Source organism: Protopterus annectens, chromosome 14.part0 (genome assembly GCF_019279795.1).
Source record: "Protopterus annectens isolate FY-2018-M chromosome 14.part0, PAN1.0, whole genome shotgun sequence".
Taxonomy (NCBI): domain Eukaryota; kingdom Metazoa; phylum Chordata; order Ceratodontiformes; family Protopteridae; genus Protopterus; species Protopterus annectens.
The window spans coordinates 392909111-392932026 of NC_056748.1; the positions used below are offsets into that span (position 1 = coordinate 392909111).

A 22916-nucleotide genomic window follows, 5' to 3' on the forward strand; every position below is an offset into this window, starting at 1 on the left:
TTTTCCCAGACATGAAATTGGGGTGCCAGGTCAGCTGTTGCCTCTTCTTTCTATTCACAGCTAGTCTTCTACCTTCTTCTTTAGTCATTCCTGTCCATCTCAGGTCTTCTGTCATGCAATACAATCTCTTAGATGGACTTCTTCATCTCCTGTTGCCCTCTTCCTGTCTTTCCCATATCTTCTTTACCAAATTGTCATCTGCTTTCTTGGACATGTGACAGAAACAATGTAATCTGTTCTTTCTGATCTTCCCTGTAATTGGGGTTACTTTGGCTTCTGCTCTGTGGTCAGCATTTCTTTATCTGCCCCACAGTGTGCATCCTACTGCCTGTCTCAGGCACTTCATCTTCACCACCTCTGGCTTCCTTGGCCTTAATTGTCCAGGCTTCTGTGCCATACAGAAGCATTGGTCACACCAGTTTTGAACACCTTATTTTTCACTTTTTGTCATTCTTTTGTCACACATTACCTCTGACACTTTGTGTCAGTTGGGTGATGTCTGGCGTTCTTTTGTCACATATTATCCCTGACACTTTGTGTCATTTGGCTGCTGCGCGACATTCTTTTGTCACACATTACCCCAGACACTGTCAGTTGGGTGCTGTGTGGCATTCTTTTGTCACACATTACCCCTGACACTTTGTGTCAGATGGGTACTGTGTGACTCTGACACTGTGTCAGTTGGGTGCTGTGTGGCATTCTTTTGTTACACATTACCCCTGATACTTTGTGTCAGTTGGGTGCTGGGTGACATTCTTTTGTCACACATTACCCCTGACACTTTGTGGCAGTTGGGTGTTGTGTGGCATTCTTTTGTCACACATTACCCCTGACACTTTGTGTCAATTGGGTGCTGTGTGGCCCTGACACTTTGTGTCAGTTGGATGCAGCACCTCTAATTCTATCTTTGGCCTCCTAATTCAAAAGTCCCTCCTCCTCTTCAGTCATACCTCCCAAATACCTGAACTTATTAATCTGTTGTATTATTTTACATTTTATCTTATGTTTCAGCAGGATTTCCCTATTTGCTGCCATGACAACTGCCTTGTCTGTACTTAATTTCATGCCATGTACCAACAGTGTTGCATTCCAGTCCTATATCATTTGCTGAAGGTCCTGTTCAGAATCTGTCTTTAGCACCACCTTATCTGCATACAGCAGCTTTGTTGATCTTTCTAATCTGACATTTAGCTGCTGTGGTCTGTCATCAGTATGAAGAGCAGTGGGCTTAGAGCTGATCCCCAGTGCATACCCACTCCCACTGGGAACCCCTCTGTGAGTCTGAAATGCATTCATACATTTGTCATTGGGTCCCTATACACAGTCTACTCTAATTCAACCAATATTTCATTGATTTCAAACCATCACAAGGCTACCTAAGTCAGCTTTCTTGGGGCCTTGTCATATGCTTTCTCCAAGTCTAGGAATACCAATCTGGACTCTTTCCTCATTTCCAGTTTCTTCTGCACTTTCTGTCTCACTGCAAACATCATGTCAGCTGTATTGCAGCCTGATATGAATCCAAACTACTCATCTCCCATCTAACTTTCTACTACTGCTTTGCATATACATTTATCAATTGCCTTCTCCAGTACATTCATGCAGTGTGACAATAGTTTGATACCTGTGTGCTGCCCACAGTTGTGAATGTCACCTTTCTTCCTGTACACTTACACTATAATGCTTATTCTCCATTCATCTGAGATAATCCTCTTTCTCTATACTGTGATGAGTATCCTCAGGAGCCTTTTCTCCTAAACCCCCAAATATCTTGATTGTATTTGCAATGATATCATCTGAGCTTATCACCCATGACTTCACCTTCCTTCGTTTACTTTGTACTTACTCTAGGATAGGTTATTTGAGTGTAGGTTGTGTATATATAAGTACAGCTTCTGTGAGGTTTTCCTCTTCCAGAATTTTCTTGAAGTACTCCTTCCATCCTTGATGTGTTCTGGACTGACGAGCAGATTGTGGCCAATATCCCTTATTTTATGGCGTTTATCTGCTGTCTTCTTTATCTTTCTGTCACTTCCTTGTAAACTGCTAGAGCATCTTTGTGCCATATACTGAGTCACTTTTCAGATGTTGAAATAATTTCTCTGATGTCTTTTCATTGCCACTGTGAATACTCTCTTAGCCACTGCGGTAACCACCCAGTATTCTCTCTCTGCCTGATCCATCTTTTCTATTTCTCTTCTACTTCTTCGTGCAATCATTTTTTTTTTCATTATTTCCCGGACTTTTGCATTCTACCACCAGCTTAACTTTTATAGAATGAATAAGACCATTAGCTATTATATTCATCCTAATCATGGATATAGACACAATGCTAAATGTCTAACCACTACCAGCTTGCTGTTATTAGGCATTCATCCATGTGGTAGATGCATCCTTGCTGTTTTAATTACAAAAAATGATTCTTTAGAACATCCAGAAGCACACATAAGTATAACAGTTTTGATACACATGCAATAACTTATTTGGTTCATGTGGCAACTTGATGTATTTGTTATAATTTCTGTGTGAGTGAAATTAACAGAAGTTTTAGAAGGTTTACCGTTATAAAGGTGATTCACAGTGGTGCGAATGCTCATATGAGCAACTCGTAACCACGAAAGTGAAAACGCTGACAGTCCATAATGTTCGAAAAACAGCAAATCGAAAAGCAGATTTGCTGTTTTTCAAACATTAATATCGAACGCAAAAAAAAGAAGTGTAAAGCAGGGGGCAAGCCTCCCTGCACCCCCCACACCCCCCTACTTTACTATTCTAACTCTGAGATCACACTACAGTGGGAAAAGGAACCATTTTCCGATCCCCACTATAGTGCAATCCGCCCCACAATGTCAAACGTGCAATGAGCGAATGCCACTGTGCATTCGCTCATTGCACATTCAAACATTTTTTCTTTTGGCGTTTGCAAAATTTGCAAACAGCCTTTCGAACAATTGCTGTTCGCCCGACTGTGTATCACCTTTATAAAGGTAAACCGTTTTAGAATCCACATTTTGGAACATTACACAGATATAAAAACAGGGTTACAGCAAATGCTCTAGTTACACATGTTCTAAATTTCAGTAATTAATTACATTCCCTAGGATTCTAAAATGGCATAGCATCCTACATCAAGCATTAATTCCACACGTGAATCCAAAGGGCTCCAGGATTCCTAAGTTCATATAGACTAATGAGAATTCTCAGAGCTCTCTGTCTAATTCTGAAATGGGAACTAGCCTCACTATACTTTAGCATTTTTAAATTTTACATTGAAGCAGAATATCATATAAAACTTTTAACAGGAACAGCTCGACATGCATGCCAGGACTAATACTGTAGGCACCTTGTGATGGAAAAATCAAATGTCTGCTTAACAAATTTCAGTGTACAGGTCTAAATGCTCAACATCAAGCTAGGAGTTGAATGGATTGCTCTTTTGCAAGTCAATCTCTTTGTATACTGGAGAACAATATGGATCATACTATTTTGGCAAACACAGTCTGCTATCAATTGCTAGAGGCTCCTCTATATTTGCAGTTTTAACAATGCATGCATAACAGGGATTTCCCTAATATGCAAGCAGTGTTACACTCAACACACAGGTGGTCCTGTGGGGGATGCCAGTTTCAGGAACTCTCGGTAGGTACAAAGTGGGTTCAAAGATTTTGTATTATGTTAGGAAAAGCAATAAGGATAATTTACATGTTTGTTTGTGCAATTTTAATAAATATTCATTATTTTATATTTCAAGTACTTCCCATTTTATGCGCAACATTCTAAGTCGCCTTATCTTTAAACAAAGCCAAGGCATAGTATCAGTTGCTTTACTTTACAGTTTTATGTTATCTTCAACTTTTTCATTGAAAACTTTTTTTTTTCTTAATTTTAAAACTGCATCATACTGACAGTTTAACATCCTACACTGATGCCCAAGTTTAATGGTCCACTTTGGAAAGGGAGGTTGTCACAAGCGTTTATAACATAAAAAAGGTTACACTTGGACTGCAGCAAAAATATAATTTTATAATATGATCATACTCTTTTTTTATTTCTTCAGGCCAGATATTATCTCTGCTGACTCCAGGAAGAAAGACAGGAACTCTATGATCATTCTGAGACCTACCATGAAAAATGAGAATTTCTGGCCACGTTAATATCATCACAAGGTAGCCAGGTAAAGAAAAAGTATAATTCCTTTTTCAATACAAATCATTGTACTTAGAATTTCTAAATATGTGAGCATTTACCAGCAAAACAATAATTACTGCATACATTAATTTCTTTTAATTTAATTACATTTTCTCAGGCTGCATGTTACTACCTTTTATATTCACCTCAAATCCATTTCACATAAAACACATCATCATCAACCCCTCTTTCCAATTTTTACATTTAGTGTTCCTTTGTAGTTTTATTTATATTATTTATTCATTTACATTTGTTTACTGGGTAGTATGTGACTGGGCCAGGGACCCGTTTTCAGCGGACACCCGGGGAGAAATGCTCCAAGACAAGTATTAGACAATAACGTAGTGATGGTAAAAAGATAACCGAGTTACATACATGATAATGGAAAATACATTTCCATACATTTTAAGATACGTTAGTCATCTGATTAGTTGAAAATGTGTTTCAAGTAATAACTGTTTTTTCTATTGTTCAAGAAACTCTGTGTGTGTGTGTGTGTGTGTGTGTGTGTGTGTGTGTGTGTGTGTGTGTGTGTGTGTGTGTGTGTGTGTGTGTGTGTGCGTGTATACGGAGATATATATATATATATATATATATATATATATATATATATATATCTTTATGTCTCAAGCCTCTTCCAGAATCACCACCTCAACCAAGTCCACCTATATTCACAAAGCAGTACCGGTTCTCCGGGCAGGGACACACAGGGCATTGTACCTCTGCGCACAGTATTTTCAGGTGGTACATGGAGTAGTTCATAGGTTCAATGCTTTTACTAGGCTATCAACCACCAGGGCCTTTATAAGTCTAGCCACCCAACCCAACCAACTTTTTTCCCTGAGTACCGTGGGCATCTACATAGTGGGGTATGTTATTAAGGAGGTAGCTAAGGGTTATGTTGGTAGGGAGTATGTTAGTTTGGTATTCTTTTACTTACTGTCAATCTCTGCCCATCAGAGACATGGGGGCCAGACCAGGGGTGATTTTGCAATTTCGCATTCAATGATCAAGGTTTCATTTGAACAGGGTCAGAGATGAACTCGCTTCACGTGGATTGGCAGCCTATTACATAGCGAGGAGCTCCTTTGAGATACATATCGGTTTCTCCAGCATGTTCTATTTATGTCAGATACAAAGTTCATGTCTTTAGATCTAGTATTCTGGTGCTGTTTGTTTTGTGGATTACATGAGATCCATCATAGGTGGATCTGAGGATGACTTCTATGCCAGTCATAGATCCTATCTCAGTAAACTATAGGATACTGAGTACAGAGGTAGAGCGTTAAGGCAATCTGTATATGATGGGGTATTCATATCCTGGATTCTCCTATCAAGAAACCTTTCTGGGCATTCCAACTGTTGCAAGTGTCTGGTTAGGTACATGCCAAAGGGACATTGTATTGAATGATGGGTCTGATAAGGGCTGAGTAGACTGGTGCTGTAACCTCCTTGGGACTAACATGTCATACCCTTGCTTATATACCCTTATATTTATGCTCCTGCTCATCTCCAGGCTGATAACTCAGACTTCTTCACACTTCTCCCTCCCTCCATTCCTACTATTAACTCTGTCTGCTTTAATCACCTTACTTTAACCCTTTACTCTTCTTCTCTCATCCTGCATCATTCTCGTAACTCTGTTTGACTAACCTAATATACTATTTTCTCTTAATCTACTTCTCTTCTTCCATGTTCCTGCTAGTACACCCCTTCCTTATTTTATTTCCTAAACTACTTTCTCTACTACTTCAAATTTTCCTTATGACTACGCCAATAATTTATGCCATGAATAGCATAGTCACTACATGCAAAATAATGTAACTAAATTATGTAGGTAATTGTTTGGCAATATTTATGCTACTGATAAGGTGAAATTATTATTTTTTGCTACTGTCAAGTGAATGCTTTTGTTTATACTACTACAACTTATCTTTTTGTTTAACTTTTTCTGAAGCTTTTCTCCCTGGGCCTCTGCTGAAAATGGGTTCTTTATGGCCAAGTTGGACTTTCCCAGTAAACAGATGTCAAATAAATAAAAATAAATAAAATAAGCTTACTATTTTGGCTACCTGTTGGTTGAAGGCCAGATTACTGTCAACATATGTTCTCAGATCCCTAACTACTAGGTCAACTCTTAGGGTTTTTTTATTGATGGAGTAATTAGCTTTAGTGGATGTTTTCCCAAAGAGCACTATAATGCATTTCTTAGCATGGAGGTTTAATCTGTCACTTTGGCACCAATCATCTGTCTGTATTAGACCCTCTTTTAGGATGTTAGTGTTGTTGGGGGAATCTATGATAGCTCCCAATTTACAGTCATCTGTGAACTGGGTGAGCCAGAGACCTTTAACATTAGCTTTTACTTCTGAGAAGTAGATGCCAAACAGGAGCGAGCCCAGCATGGAGCCCTGGGGCACTCTGTTGGTGACTGGTCTTTTGGTGAAGGTATTCTCACCCATCCTGACTTCTTGGGTCCTATCTGTGAGTGGGCTGGCAATCCAGTGAGTTAAGTAGGGTTTTATGCCTAGGTCTGAGAGTTTTTCAACAAAACCTGAGTGGAGTATTGTATTGAATGCCTTGGCCAGGTCAAGATAGGTGGTATGCACCATTTTTCCCTTGTTAATTGCCTTGGTTGACCTTCACAAAGAAGTCTACTGGTTAAGTAGGCAATACCTTCCCTTTACAAAGCCAAACTGGGATGGGGCCAGTCTCTGTAGGTTGCTACTGTCCTTGCTGATCATTTTCATGATAATTCATTTAACAGCTTTGATATTAGATTTGACAGACTGATGGCTCTGTAGTTCATGGGGTCAGTTGGTGGTCCACCCTTATGAAGATGGATGACCATTGCAGTTCTCCATTCACCTAGTATGTAACTTGTTTTGAGACTGTTTACCTAATTAAAAAATCCCAAGTACTAAAGGTGCATCAAACAAGAACAAAAATGAGAAGAGAATTTATGCACCACCAAGCTGAAACGCTGTATTGTAATAATCTCCACAAATAACAGCGTGTTAGGCGTATGAACGTATTTCTTGAAACAAATTATAAATTCCAAGATCTTTAAGAAATATAGTGAAACAGCAAGTCTATTTAGCAATTAAGACAGCACTTACTTCATAGAGTTGTTCTCATCAGCTGTGCTAACTTACTTTCACTCTTAAGTTGTAGTCTTGGTTAGTAGTTCCCTTAAAAACTTCAGGATTGATGCCAAGTTAGCAAATGCTTTCAAACTGTAAACTGAAGCCCTTTTTCATTGGTCCAAGTCTCATTAAAACCACACCTGGGATAAATGCTGTAGTCCCTTTAAAACCAATCCTAAGAAACAGGTGTGTCTTAGCTAAACCAAAGTACTCAATACAAGGAACATGATTAGTTCACAAAAAGGTGTGTGTAGATGGAAATATCTGAATGGCTAGTAGTTATTTTATATTTTGAAACTAAGAAACTGAAATTTCATCCAACTGAAGAAGGCTAACAGCTGAAAGTGCTTTTCATGTGTGTTTTACTAAATAAGCTCACCAGAGCGAGCTTTTTAGTTTGGTATTTACTTTAAAGCTTTTAAAGGAAACTATTATTCAGAACTTATTATTGTGAACTGAGAGCGCGTCAGCATAGCTGATGAGAGCCCTGTTGAAGTAAGCGTTGTTTTAAACTGTGAAATAAAATTTTTTTGCGGTTTTAATGAGACTTGGACTAATGAAAAAGGATTTCAGTTTACAGTTTGAAAGCATTTGCTAACTTGGCATCAATCCTGAAATTTTTAAGGGAACTACTACCCAAGACTACAACTTAAGAGTGAAAGTAAGTTAGCACAGCTGATGAGAACTCTATGAAGTAAGTGCTGTCTTAATTGCTAAATAGACTTGCTGTTTCACTATATTTCTGAAAGATCTTGGAATTTATAATTTGTTTCAAGAAATACGTTCATATGCCTAACACGCTGTTATTTGTTTTGAGACTGTAGATGAAGAGTGCTTCAAGTGATGCTGATAAGTCATGTTTTAGACTATTTAGGAAGCAACTGGAGATACTGATGCGGCCCATTGAACCACTGTTTTTGGTGGTAGAGGGTGCTGTCGGGATTTGATCCCTGTTGATAGTTAGAGGTGGGAGTATGCTAGAAGGGATTTCACAGGGGAGGGATGAAGTTCGGACTAAATGTATCAGCCAGTAGATTTGCTGTGTCTCCCTGGTCAGTAAAGATGGTGCCATTTACTGCCAGTTCTGCACCTAAGTGTTACCTTTAAGGTTCCTAACATAGCTGAAGAAGGCTTTGTGGTTATCCCTAGCCTGGGAGGCAATCCTGACCTTGTAATTGGCCTTATTGGACTTTATTAGATGTCATAGTTTCTTGTTGATTTGAGTCAGAGAGCTCTTGTCTCCATGAGAGTCATTCTTTCTGATTTTGGCCATGACTCTTTTTCTTTTGTTGTATACCCTGCTGAGGTAAGGATTCAACCAATAGGGTTTATGTTTGGTATTAGAGTTAGGCTTACTTGTTGCAGGTATTTACTTGTTTGTACAGTTTTTGTAAAAAATTCTACATAAGTTGTTGTGTTCTTGGGGGTTGGGGGAGTCTTTAATTTTGACAGACTGCTGCTTAATAGGATGCAATTTGCTTTAGAATAGTTCCTAATTATTACAGGTTTAATTGGGTTTTCCAAGCTGATTTTTATTTTGAAGGAGACAGCTTTGTAATCTGGCCTCACCGGTAAGGATGTGTCATGGTGGGGGGGGGGGGGGCACTGTTCTCCCATTGTTGCACTAGGTCCAGTTATGTTAAATCTTTTGGCTGGTGCACACACTATCTGGTCCAGGATATTCATACTGATGAAGTCCAGGAAACATTGTGCCTGTGAGTTCAGTGTATGTTTCCCAGTCTACATGGAGTAATTAAAGCCTCCCATGAATAAGGTAATAGGTTGGATGTTGAGTGCCTCCAGCTGTTCAAGGCAGGAGTTGTGAGCTTTCTGTGTCATAGAGGGTGACCTGAGGCTGGCCAGGAAATGGTAAGGGACCTTGTCTATGGTGACTTGGATATGGATGAACTCAAGGGCATCATCCTGCTTAACAAACCTGATGTTGTATTTGCTGCTAATGTAGATCAAGACACCTTTATCTTTAGTCCCTGTCTATGCTGCTGTTGCTCTAAGTGTGTGAAAGGCACTGTAGCCTTGCAATGCCAGAGTACTTTCTGCGGTTTTAAACCAGGGCTCAGTAACAGCATAGATGTCTACATTCTCCAGAGTGAGGAAAGCTTGTAAAATGTGGAGTTTCTTGTTTAGGCTACAAGCATTGAGTAGTAACATCTTAAGGTTGCTTTGAGTTTTCTTTTTTTTTTTTGGTGTGTTGGCAGTTTTGTCATTTTGGCATTACCTAAAAAGGCTGTGAGGGGGCTGGGTAAGGTTTTAGTCAATATCTGAAAGCCCAGGGGGGACAGGTGCAGGCCATCCTTGGCAAAGTAATGTGGTCCGTTAACCATGTCTTCCCGTACTGATAGATATTGGATGCCCCTGGAGTGACACAAGAAACTAAGCCAATTATTAAAATCAGTCATTTTTATTCATACTGTGGCATCATCTTTGGTGAAGGTAGAATGCTGCTCAGTGCAAGGCATGCACATGTCTCTGATACATATTCAGAGAAATCCATAATTTCTCTTTTCATATAGTCCAGTGGGGTACATCGCAGATCATTTACATCAACATGGACTATGATACAATCATATTGATACTTGTGGTGAAGAGACTTGAGTGCATGCATGATACTGCAGATTCTTCCTCTAGGGTTTTGTATAATGGTTAAGGTCTTAACCTCATAGACACAGGGTACAGGGTTTGATTCTGACCTCGGGTTATTGGCTAGGCTTAAAATGGCCCTTCAGGGTAGTTAACCTATTATTCACCTATGAATCTATGAACCTATGAATCTAGCTCCTGATAGGCAACTACCTGTTATCTTCTCCTAGTCCAGTCTAGTGGGGGGCATCTCTTTGTAATCGATATCTGTGCAGTAACAGAAAACTGGTTCAGGGCTCCCGAGAGCACACCAGCACTACCAGGTTATACCTCATACCATGCTTTTCATCAGAGACTATCCATGTGCAACTAACAGTGGGTAAAACTGCCTTCAGTTTATAGCCTGCTACAGACCACCCTCCCAAACCCAGGAACCCCCACTGCCTTCCCCTGAACACTGGAAAAATATGTCTCTCTCTCTCCACACCATTATATTGGGAAGGTTCCTAGAACTTATAAACTCAAATGCTATGGAACAACTTGTACCACTCCCACACAAGAGGGGAAATACTGGATCTGATCATCACCAACATGGGGACTCTATGCTCCAGACCGTGTATCCCTCACTGTAAAGATCAGACCATAACTAATCTCACTGGGATATTCCATCCCGACCACACCCCTGCCCAGAAAACCACAGCTGTCTGGTGGACCCCAGCCATAAACAAACTATACAATAGAAGGAGGGAGCTACTAAATGATGAGCAAAATGCTTTCTTTGGTTATGTTAGGAACCTAAACTACTGTTCAATCTCAGCCTTACTACAGGATATGTGCCAAGGTCTGCAAAGCTATGGAAAGGATCATCATGGACCTCATAAATAAAGATATTGGGGACCTACAAACACTGGATCCAACAGACAACTGGTGCCAGAGCCATGGCCTCAAGCTAAATGCCAAAGTGTATAGTCATGGACCTGGGGACCCAAGTTGATAGCAATCTCTCATTTGACAACCACGTGGCAAAGTGGTTCTAATCATGAAGGGATTCACATCTAGATCACCTCATCAGGCCCATCAGACACCTGCAGCAACTGGAAAGACCCCAAAAGTACTCACCAAAGGAGGATCACAAAGCTCAAACAGATGAATGGACATGCTGCACCTCAGAAAATCAAATCCCATCACTTCTGTGTCACTGTTAGACAGAGGCACAGTATACTACAATGGAATCCCCTATGACAAGAGTACTATGTAAAGTGATTGTTTGGCTTATGGGCTTTGTTCTCAGGGGACCATTGTGTGTAGGCTTATATGTATTGTTTGGTATTGCCTTTGGTGTGTGCTTTAGTGATTGCTGAGGATTGATGTTGCCATTTGAAAGTTTAGGAGGTCTTTAAAGTCTGGAAAGGTTTCTTTTAAGTACCTCATCATAAGAAGGTCTGTGTGCATGTGTGGTGAACAGTGTGTGTGAATGATGTAATATGTGTGTTCTTGGCAAATTTGTTTCTAAGTGAGATTTTTGCCTCTAAGCAGGTCGTGTATGTACATCTTTTGCATACTTTGCTAGTTTCTTTAAGGATTAGAAAGGAGTCTAAGTACATGAGACAAATACTACATTAACTCAGGATGCCCATATCTACCAAGCTGGCCACAAAGACATTTGGAAATTGCATATCCATATTGTCTGGACCTGTATTAGGGTCAGACTATTATGGTTTAGGACTTGGTTTTACAGGGGTTTCTTGACTGGTGTATAGGTTTAAGGCTAGATGTTAGATAGTGTTATGATCTACTATTAGTGCTGTTTGACACACAAACTAGCTGTCCTAAGCTTAGTTTTGTGCAAAGCCTCACTATGTAACATGTTAAAGGCCAAAATACTAGCTTGATAGGTTAGTTTTACTGTCTAAGCATTTATTGCTGTACAGGGCATTGCCAACCAACACTACACAATGAGCAACTCTGCTCAGACAAAAGAAAGCTTAAAACTAACTCCTCTGCCCTCTGGCCAATAAACGACTATACTTTATGCTCCCTGGAGTGCTTCCCAACTCAGAAAAAACAGGTAAACAACTTCTGTCACAAGATGGATGATCCTAGAATTTCTTAACGTAAAAGCACAGCAAAAGTAATTCTCAAGTACAGATTAACACCAAACAACTATGTCCCGGGCTAATTCACCCTACTGCAAGGTGATTTAGAAGCAAAAGAAACTAGAAACCAAACTTAAGAGAAATTATGATTTTTATATAAAAAAAAACAATTCTTTATCTTATTCTGCAGCTAACAAAAGCACTACACAGCTTCAGGCACTGACATCTACATTGCCATGTGCAGTTTCTCACTATATTTGGAGGCCTCTTATCCACAGTATTTTTGTGGCTGAACACTTAAAATTGCTGTAGTACATGCAATGTGAACCAATCCCTGAAGAAAGAAAAACTGCTCTAAAAAGCAAATAACCTTCCCTTTTTCTCTGTTTTCTTCCCCTGTATAGCCAAGGCAACTCCATGAATAAAGATATCTCTGCCAAACTCCTGTCACTGGTTTTACAAACAGATGTACTGCTTCTAAGCTGACATATATAGTACTACTGTTCATGTTATCTCATTTGCTATTATATCATACCACATAAAATTATTTGTAATTGACACAATGTAGATTTAATTCAGTGCATTTATAAGGAAGTTACCCCCCACCACCACCTTTCCAGTTAGATGAAACTCTCATGCCAAAAGAAGAGCATTATCATCTTAAAACTACACCCACTGTACTGCATCCCACTTTAGGACACTACAAATGAGTTGACATAATACATTACTGTGTTACTGTGGTTCCTCTGATTTATCTCATAGTCATCACTAGGTAGGCAAGGATTAAACATAATGAAACACAGCATTTAACTTTGAGGGAACCACTCCAAAATATGAAAAGCTAATGCAGTCACAGAAGTCATTATTGAATGTAGTCAGTTAACATTGTTAACTTAAAAATTAATTTTTTTTTATCTTTTTTCTTTTAGCAGATTTTGTACTTTATAATGTGGAGAGACAAGGTGAGACAATCAGACACCGTACAGAGAATGGCAGTGTACATGGTTTATATCCCCAACACATAGTTCAACAAACCCCAGTTTACTGAAGCTGATCTATTAAACTGGATTGAAGAACCGTGAGTGAAGAGGGAGACAGCCTCCCCCACCCCGAAGCAGAAGGGTTTGTTCCCTGCACTCCCTTTCTTATTATAACCTGTTCTGGTGTCACATAGTCAGGTGTAATATAAAAAGACTTTCATTGATTGAGTGTAATGTATCACTCTAATGAATCTGTTTTTGCTGAAGTGGGGACTTGAAGACAAACAGAACCCCTGACAGCTGCACAGATTCGTATTTATACGTAATCAGCACAGTGACTTTATGGACTACAGTATCGTAAGGATTTGTGATGGACTAATTTGGTACAGCATGGCTAGTAATTTTCTGACACGCTCTTGAATAAGTAGAGGACTGAATTATAACAGCTAGTAAAGTGACAATACCAATGATGTAATAAGAATACAGCATGTTAGAACTGCAACAAAAGTGCTTTTTAAACCTACTTTGTTGACATCTCAGTGAATAAAAATTAAAGACCTCATAAAATGAAACTTTCTCCATAGGTATGTGTACTGTGTGTGTGTCTGTCTGTGGTGCTACAGACTAGGATTCTTCTCATGATTAGTTTGCATTGTGCCCAAAGCCCTTGAGTTTCAAAAAAGGTGTTCCCCATGACTTAGAACTAGATAAAGCAGGTAATAAGAAACTTAATGAACTTAAACAAACTCAACTTTTACTATAGTAATTTATATCAACAGATGAAATTCAAATATGTAAATGATAAATAAAATGAGGATAGAGAGAGATAAAGTATATATTAAAAAGAAATTTCAATATGCAGATGTACTAGGGTCTATATCAGTTCTCCGAAACGGCTGAAGTTCGAACACCATATGTTCGAACTTCTAACCACGAAGTACAAAAACATCGAAGTCTTAGAACAGAGATTTTTTTTTCCCAGGGAAAAAAATCACTGTTCCAAGAAACACACACACAACACAAGCACATCAAAAAAACAGCAATCCACACACAAACACTTAAAATCCTACATCTAACCCTACACTAAACTGTACATACACTACTATCTATCCACTTATCTTAACCCAAACCCTAACCCTAAGGTCCGTCACTATCACACACTCACCTGACCCATGCCCTAACCCTAACTCACCTATCCCGCCCTAACCCTAAAGTCTGTCACTATCGCACACCCACCTCACCCGCGCCCTAACCCTAACTCACCTATCCCGTGCCCTAACCCTAACGTCCACACAATTGCACACTTACCTGAACCCGAACCGTAACTTCCCACCACAGTCCTGATATTCGCAAAGCCACAGAAATGGCCCACCAAATTCTTTCCCTGGGAAAGAATTCGGTGTTCCACGGCTTTGCGATAATCAGTGTTCGAACTTTACAGTTCGAACATCTGGTGTTCGATCGTCAGCCATTTCAATGGACTGATAAAGACACGATGTACTATATGCAGCTAAAAGGGACACGGTTTACTATCAAAATGTCAATCACCCCTTGTCAACACCACTAACGCGAACTCCGAACTGCAACTGTTGATAATGTCAACACCGATATTCCGAAATGCAAAATCTCGCCCCCCTTTTGACCCATGGTAGCACTTGTTTTCTGGTGTGGAGTGGTTGGAAATGTCGACTTTCGGTGTTTTTTCACTATTTTGAGGAATCGGCATTACGGCTTTCGCATAAAGGAGTCGAGAGTATGTACATTCGACAATGGGTGATCGGCATTTTGATAGTAAACCAAGGGACACACACATTTGAGTAAGTAACAGTATGGCCAGTATTACAGTCACCTAAAGAGAACACACACATCAGGGTAAGTCACATCTGCTGGTACTCGTTATGCATTAAATGCAAATGACTGAAACAGTGAAAAAAACAAAAAGAAAAGATAAACTTTAGTGAACAGTTACAATCACCAATAAGAGAGTCAGAGAGGGGTACAGTGGAGCAGCAGTTAGCTTTGCTGCCTGACAACTTTTGGACCTGTAATTTTGATCTCAGCAGGGCTACTTTTTGTGCAAAGTGTACATCCTGTGCACAAGTGGATTTTCTTAGATGTTCTGTTTTCCTCCCAAATCCCAACGACATGTTGTAAGTGAACTGGGATCCTTCAAACTGTGCATGTATGTATGGGTGCTTGTGCTTATGCGAGTGTATGTGCATGCTTTTGTGTGCGTGTGCGTGTGCGTGTGTGTGTGTGTGTGTGTGCGTGTGCGTGTGAGTGTGTGTGCATGTACATGTGGATGTATGAATGTGCAGACGTGCATCCTCTGATGGGCTAGTACTTCATCCTTGATTTGTTTCTCTGCCTTGTACTCACTGAGTGGCGGTATTGATTCTAGCTCTCTGTAACCCTGAACTAGATTGAGCAGATAACCAGAGAAGAAATAAAAGTAATCGTGGATAAAAATGGAAAGTTATAAAATGTATACTCCCCCCTAAACTGTGTACATTTTCTAGTCATCAAGTCTAGGGTCTTTCTCCTTCAGGACCTAAAAAATCACTGCAGAAAATAGTTTTGTAATTCCAGGATAGGTAGATCAGAATGATGTAACTAACAGATACAGAGATTAATTAAATTCATTACAGCCAAGTGCACCTCCAGGTGTTTCTGCAGTTACCTCCTACTGCACCTCTAAGTGTCAGATATTGCTTGTTCATATTTGCATTAATAATTCCAAAACCATGCTACAAACAAGTTATTGGAATATTTTATCTTGATTCATACATGATGTCAAACACAATTCTATTGATATTTGACCTCTGTCAATGAGTATTTGTTAGAACTGTAAGGTGATAATTTCATTTTTAAAGGCTCAAGTCAGATCCACTGGGAGTTAAAGGTACACACTCAAAAGATCTGTACTAGAGGGAATGAGTTAAGTCAAAAAGCAGCCCACCTAGGATTCCCAAAACAACAGGGATGCCCAAAAATAACACAGATTTCTTGTGTTGGAGCATATTTCAATGTTTAGTTACAACTGTGGTATTTTTATAGGTAGCCAACAGACAGCATGGCATTCGGTGTCGGGACAAAGCAACAGAACAGAAGCCTGCAGGATGACTGTAGGTTTTACTGTCAGTGGGCAGCAGAAACCTTAGTTGAAATATGGGTCATGAGTAAGATAGCTGTTTAATTGTACAAACCACACCACTCAAAAAAGTTATCTCTGTAAACTGCACAGTTTATCACTTTGTACAGTGGATCTGTCTTCTAACTTCACTTGCAAAGAATGATCATCTGACATCGTTCTTTTTGTTGTTGTGTCTTTCGGCTTTTCCCGGTTAGGGATCACCACAGCAGAACTCCGGTCAGCTAATGATTGGCAGTAGATTTTCACGAACGCTGAGGTGTCAGCTCAACGTCCAACCTTCAATGAAGGCACATCCATTTACGCATGTCTTTCGAACGCCCACCCAACCGCGGGGAGGACATGCAGACTCCACAGAGAAGGCACTCCCCACACTCCAGCCTAGAATCGAACGGGAGAACCTCTTGCTGTGAGGCAACAACTCTACCGCTGCACCACCACGGATGTCGTTCTTGTACAACAGGAAATCAAGCACTGTACTAATGAAAGCACAATCAAATGCAGTTTATAAAGCAATATAACAATATTATAAACAGAAAAAAGGTCAGAACTATCATCCATAGGCATCACTGATAGACAAAAGATTTAAAGATGTAGCATTTCTGTAGTCATTAAAACGGATGTTTTGAATGAATGGAAAGTGATATTTTATGACTGCCTTTAAAATTAGTTGACAGCACTGCTTCTTTTGACTTTGTTGTTTATCAAAACATTAAATGAGGCAGTTATAATAAGTTCTGTTTTATTTAAAACACTTCATCTACTTTTGTTGCATCCATAAGTTCCCATTTTGTCACACAGCAGTCCAATCATCCTCATCTCAGCATCATGACAAAAAGACAGAGACCAATGGGATTAGTAGGCAAAACAATGATGTCATTGACAGTCTGTGGATGAAGAACTCAGAATATTAGAAACAGGTCTGTTACTGTTCTTTGAAGTATACTATTACCAGATTATCAATGAAAGCATCAAGGACAGGTCACATTTTGCAGATTAAGGGAAGTGTAAAATGTAATGTTGTGACAGCAGACAATGGATTCTTAGGGAATATTTTTAAGTGATGCAATACCAGTCCTTTTTTATCCAGGCTCTCTCGACACATGCCATGCTGAAAAAGATCTCCTGAATGTTACTCTCTAACATTTCAATGATTTATAACAATGTCAGTAGTCTGTGATCATCAGATACTTGCAAAGTAACAGCTAGCTGTGGAGACTGCAATAAAAAGTAAAGATTTAAGGAATGTTAATTACATCATATCAGATTATTACTAAACCTTGGATTCTCACAGATATTCTAATAGCATAACAAGTGATATTTTCTAAGACAATCAAGTATGGCTTACAATCACATATTAACTTACCAATTGTTAATTAAAGTTGTATGTGAGCATGCATTAATTATATACTCTACATTCATTAAGAAAATGCACTTTGGCTTTAATGTAAACACATTTATCAGGCCAACTTAATGCACCTCCATAAACCACTTTCATTGGTAGAAGCATGGCCTCTCTTTCTATTAAACACACTTTTCTTACCTACTGAAAAGTCTAACATAACAAAAATTAAAATATTTTAAAGTGAAAGCCTGTGCTCAAAGGCATTCATGTTTAGCAAACGGGTTAATTTACTTCATGTGCTGAAAGGCACTTGGCTGTCAGCCTTTTGACATTAGGGTAATCTGTTTAATTCGTTTATTACACCTAGACAACGACTATTGATTAAACACTACATACGAAAATTAATTTAACAGCTTCTGATATGATAATCTTCATGGACAAGCCTATGGGAAGAATAATGTAGCAAATGGTCGCTGACATATAAAGAAATGCTAAAACACCAGCAGTGGGTAAGCAGTGCATGGAGTTACAGAATAAAACTTAGTCTCGTTGAATGGCTGAAATGTGTACTTGGCCATTAAGGATAAGACATAAGGCATTTGTGATATACAGTACAGGATTCCCAGACTCTACTCCTTCTAAGTGAAGACTGTTGTAATACAGTGTGGCACTTCTGCTGAGAGACAACATTGCCATAGAGACAGTAAATGGAATCTTAATTAGATTTTGAGACTTTGGTACCATACTTTTAAATGACTGAAAACAAGTATGTGATAAACAGTAAAAGGCACTGTTCTAACCCCCCACATGTTCTACATTTTTTCAGAGCTGAGCAAGCGGAAAATCAGAATACCAGAAGAATTATGGAGTCCTATGAACAGCTGATGTGACTTACTTCTCAGCAGTGATCATGAAATAATAAAAAGAATAATTAGACACTTATTGCAAATGATGTATGGGTGTACATGTGTTATGCATTTGTATATTCGCATGTGTTGTGCATGTCTTTCTATAAAAAGAACAGAAGTCATGATGCTGTAAGGTGATGCCTCATTCAAGACTAGATTTATTTTCTTGCGCCCATGACAAGTCAAAGTACAGTATGCAAGACAATGTTTCTGAAAGCACAGCTAGCTAGTTTTGCAATAAGACAATAAACCTTAATAGCAAAAGAGGCTTTAATTATCTAAAACAAATCCTTAACGGGTATATTTTACACTACACTTATCAGTTTTGCATGTTCTTGTAATGTATATTTAAGCAAACCTGCTATAGGAACCATACTTTATTTCTACATATCATCCATTTCTATATTAATTTTATAAACAATTTCTAAAATTTAGTAGTTTTATTCAGATAATCTGAAAGACTTTGAAAAACTCAAAATAGGAAAGATACACATATGTCAAAAAAGCAACACTATCAAGAAACTGGAGAGACTTTGTTATATATAATTACGTATATATATATTTATTAAGGTTTCTTTAAAAAGCCCATAGATGAGTAAACATGGGGAAGTTTAATGTTTAGGATAAAAGCCTTTCAGTATTTCCTTTACCTTAATACCCACATTACCACTCATCCTTGTAGAACCAAAGGAAGAAATGTTTTCATCTAAAAAATAAATAGAACCATCCAACAAAAAAACAACACTGGTGCTAGAATACCACATTTACTGGTAACTCCACCCATACAAAATACAAACATCAGTACAGAACAAATGTGTTTGAGACTGCAGCACACAGTACTTTCTCTCTCTGATTTAGCTGTCATGCCATCTGTTGACAATGAGGTGCAGAGATGATGTGGGCACTGGGTACAGGAGAGTACTGAAGGGTTGTACCCTAAATGCAATATTTTCTTAATTAAGTTTTGTTTTTAATTTCAAATAAATACTGAGATAAAATATTTAATCTCCTTGAAATAATGTTTTATAAGCAATCATAATATTTGATATTTTTATTGCCATAAGCATATCTCATGATGGGTACACCCATTGTGTAGTAACTGCATAAATGCACATATAAGAATGTGCATATATATGGTTCTAGTATGTATGATCGACATAGTTAATGTTGAACCACAAACATCAACAGCATATGTTCAACAATACATAATATCAAACAAAAAAGATCGAAAAACAAACACTATTTTCTTTCCCGATCTAAACACTAAAAAAAACCCAAAACACTAGCCTAAATTTGTCTGAACAATGGCAGTGTTACAGGAAGGCTTTTATTAAGATAAGGTATATGGTTAGGGTTGGGGGAAGGAGCAGCGTTAGGGTTAGCACTCTACCTAGGTGGGCAGGGGGGTTAATGGGTACTAACACTAATGATACCTCTTTCCCAACCCTAACGCTACACCTTACCTGAATAGAAACCTTCCTGTAACACTGCTACTACACAAGACACACTTGCACACACAAACATGCACAAACACATGCTAATAACAACACTACGGCTGTCCCCCTCACATACATCACTTATCCAGCTATCCCCAACCTTAGCCCTTACTCAGTAACACATACACAGACACACTAACCCTCTCTAAACCCTCTCACCTGTCTCTATGAAACATATTGTCGACATCTGGAACACTCAGTTATCCATACCATCAACATTAAATGTCATCCTTGCATTTGTTGGCCAAGCATACGTTCAGCAAAATGCAGGGAATCCACACACACACGTGTGTGTGTGTGTGTGTGTGTGTGTGTGTGTGTGTGTGTGTGTGTGTGTGTGTGTGTGTGTGTGTGTGTGTGTGTGTGTGTGTGTGTGTGTGTGTGTGTGTGTGTGTATGTGTGTGTGTGTGTGTGTGTGTGTGTGTGTGTGTGTGTGTGTGTGTGTGTGTGTGTGTGTGTGTGTGAAGTAGTGAAGTGCAACTTTCAACATCTCTGTAAATCTAATGGATATTAGCATATTGACATCTGCCACCCTTCTAAGGTTAAGGGCAGTGTAAGATGTCAGTCCATCCCACATTTTCATGTCCACTTGTTTGACAAATATTTCCATAAAATTATTTCACATTAATGTCAGGTCTGTGATACAGTATACATTTACACTTTTTGACAAAATGTCATTATATAGCTCTGCATTGCCGTACTTAGCTGTTTACCACTAAATTTTGCATGATTCATTTCTGAGTTTCACATATTTACACTGCATTTATAAGGCTTTACATGGCTTCAGAACTTGACATCAGCTGATGGAGCATGAGATCTCTCCTGTCTTTTCTTTCTGCTTCCCACATATGAATGCCACAAGCACAAATTTAGATCTTGACCACAAACTTTAGTTTCTCATATCATAGGAATATATTTCCCAACATATAAATGAGTGCGGTCAGTGCATCAAAACCTTTGAATGCTTTGCATTTGTTTAACTCATGAGACTGAAAAAATCATAGTGGAAAACAAAAATGAAAAGACCAACGTTTTCTCCAAAGTACTTGTTCACGTCCACAAATGCCCACAGCATCAGTAGGTATGCCAAACATTTCACTCCAGAAAAGCAGGATTTCTTTAAGACCATCTAATACCAATCAGCGCAAACAACTTGCCTTTCTAATGTGTGGTTTACTTTGGACATAAAGTTATAAGAAAATGTATGACTTTTGGATTTAACTGTATGAATTGTAAGAACATTTTATAAAGTATGAGATATGATGAAATAACATGTTGTTCTTTTTATTGATAAAGTACCTGTCCTACTCATTGTATGAATACATGTAAGATGGAATGGGATACAGCATCTAGTACATAAGTAAAGGGCTGAGCAGTCTATTCCTTACAAATGTTTCCTCATTCACAGAGAAGTTATCTGCTGTGTCTGTTAGGTAACCTGTGTACAGTACTACACCTTTGTAAATGTTCACTTTATACTTGTGTGGTTTCAAAACAGTATTTTTATTTTCCAAAGTCTAGTATGTATCCCTGATCTACAATAAGCATGGTTTAAAGGACATTTTATCAGATCTGCCATAACATTAGTAGAAGCCTGATGTGATCAGTCAAATATGTTACAGTTTAGTTGTTTTATCAACCAATACAGGAAACAAACAGAAATTTCCTTAATATGTGTCAATGTTTTGTGATAGATACGTTTTTTCCCCATGCATCATTTTATTGTGGATGATACAGGCCATAAGCTTTTCAGCATATTTTTACTTTTTTAACATTTTTTTTATTGCAGGGTTGTCCTGCTATACCTTTAGCCAGTAGGGTCATCCACTACTAACTCTGGACCCTAACACATTCCATTATTTTGTCTTCCATTTGGCCACTGCTTGGTGGGGTGCACCCTGAACATGATACTTCTCTGAAAGGGCCTCATCTTTGCAGATGGGCACAACCTTTCATCTATGCAAGCTATGAACACCCTATGACTGTGGAGGAAGTAGACCAGTAAGCGGCCACCATATAGCAGCCAACAGTTTATTTTGGGAGATCCTTAACTTCCCTCTACATGCTGAGAACATCATACAATGGGGGAATGAAACGGGCATTCCATTAAAGGACATGCCCCACCTCTGCAATGACATGCCTCTCAGATAACCTATCTGCTATTTTGACTGTAGCCATCTTCATCCATATTCTCTGGTTTCCATCAGGAATTATGATGTTCTTAATGCACCTTAGCACATTTCCACAACCTTCCTCAAACAGTGAGGCAAACGGGGTTTACCTTCTCATTCCTCTCTCATCTCTGGCCACTATGCACTAAGGCACAATTTAGTGCATCAACTCACTTATTGCAAATTGTCTACAGAAATAGTGGTGAATGCAGTTAATTTTGTCATGGAAAGCTGAATAAGTGTACAAAACTGCCAGGATGCAGTAATTTGGTGAGATTATGTGTTCCTACTTTCAATGAGTAGAAGCATGTGTTAAAAGTAAACATTGTTCCTGCATGTTTTAGGATCTGGAAGTTACAGTACTAACTTTTTGCAAAATACATGTTTTTTTCAGTGGCTGTCATTACAGATTCAAGAAGTAGCCAAATACTATAACCAGCTTCTGTGGTTTGCTAAATGCCTCCGATCTGCCTTAGCACAATCCCACAGAAACCAAATTATTGCTTTATATTACAATACATGGAACATAACACACACACATTCATTAACAATAGTCTTAAAAGAATTTCAGTGTATACTAATTTATACTGTAGTTTATGAGAACTTATAAGAACATTTATTAACTGCTGTTCAATAATTTTATTTTTATTTTTTACTAAGATTCCTTCACTAATCCTTAGAGCTCCATCTTCACTGCTTTGTCTATTTTAGTCCAGTTTATAAATAGTTCTCATGTCAGTCACTGCCTATAATTTTCTGAGCAAGTTTTCAAGATGTTCCTGTCATTACATATAGCAGGAATGTTAAGCTGTAAAACATCCAAAACTAAAGAGAAAC

At 38.6% G+C, this 22916-nt stretch overlaps 1 protein-coding gene across 3 annotated transcripts in view; it reads left to right on the top strand.

The window, feature by feature from the left end:
• LOC122789008 overlaps nucleotides 1-19985 on the top strand; it is a 489467-nt gene extending 469482 nt beyond the window's left edge. For 2 of the 3 annotated variants that reach the window (XM_044056155.1, XM_044056153.1), the window contains exons 7-8: nucleotides 4058-4174; nucleotides 18331-19985. In XM_044056155.1, coding sequence (XP_043912090.1) covers nucleotides 4058-4154 — 97 coding nt within the window. In that variant the 3' untranslated portion in view covers nucleotides 4155-4174; nucleotides 18331-19985. Of the gene's footprint in view, nucleotides 1-4057; nucleotides 4175-12957; nucleotides 13152-18330 lie in introns of those variants that run through there. The other variant, XM_044056154.1, reaches the window with a different exon arrangement.
• The last annotated feature ends 2931 nt before the right edge of the window (nucleotides 19986-22916 follow it).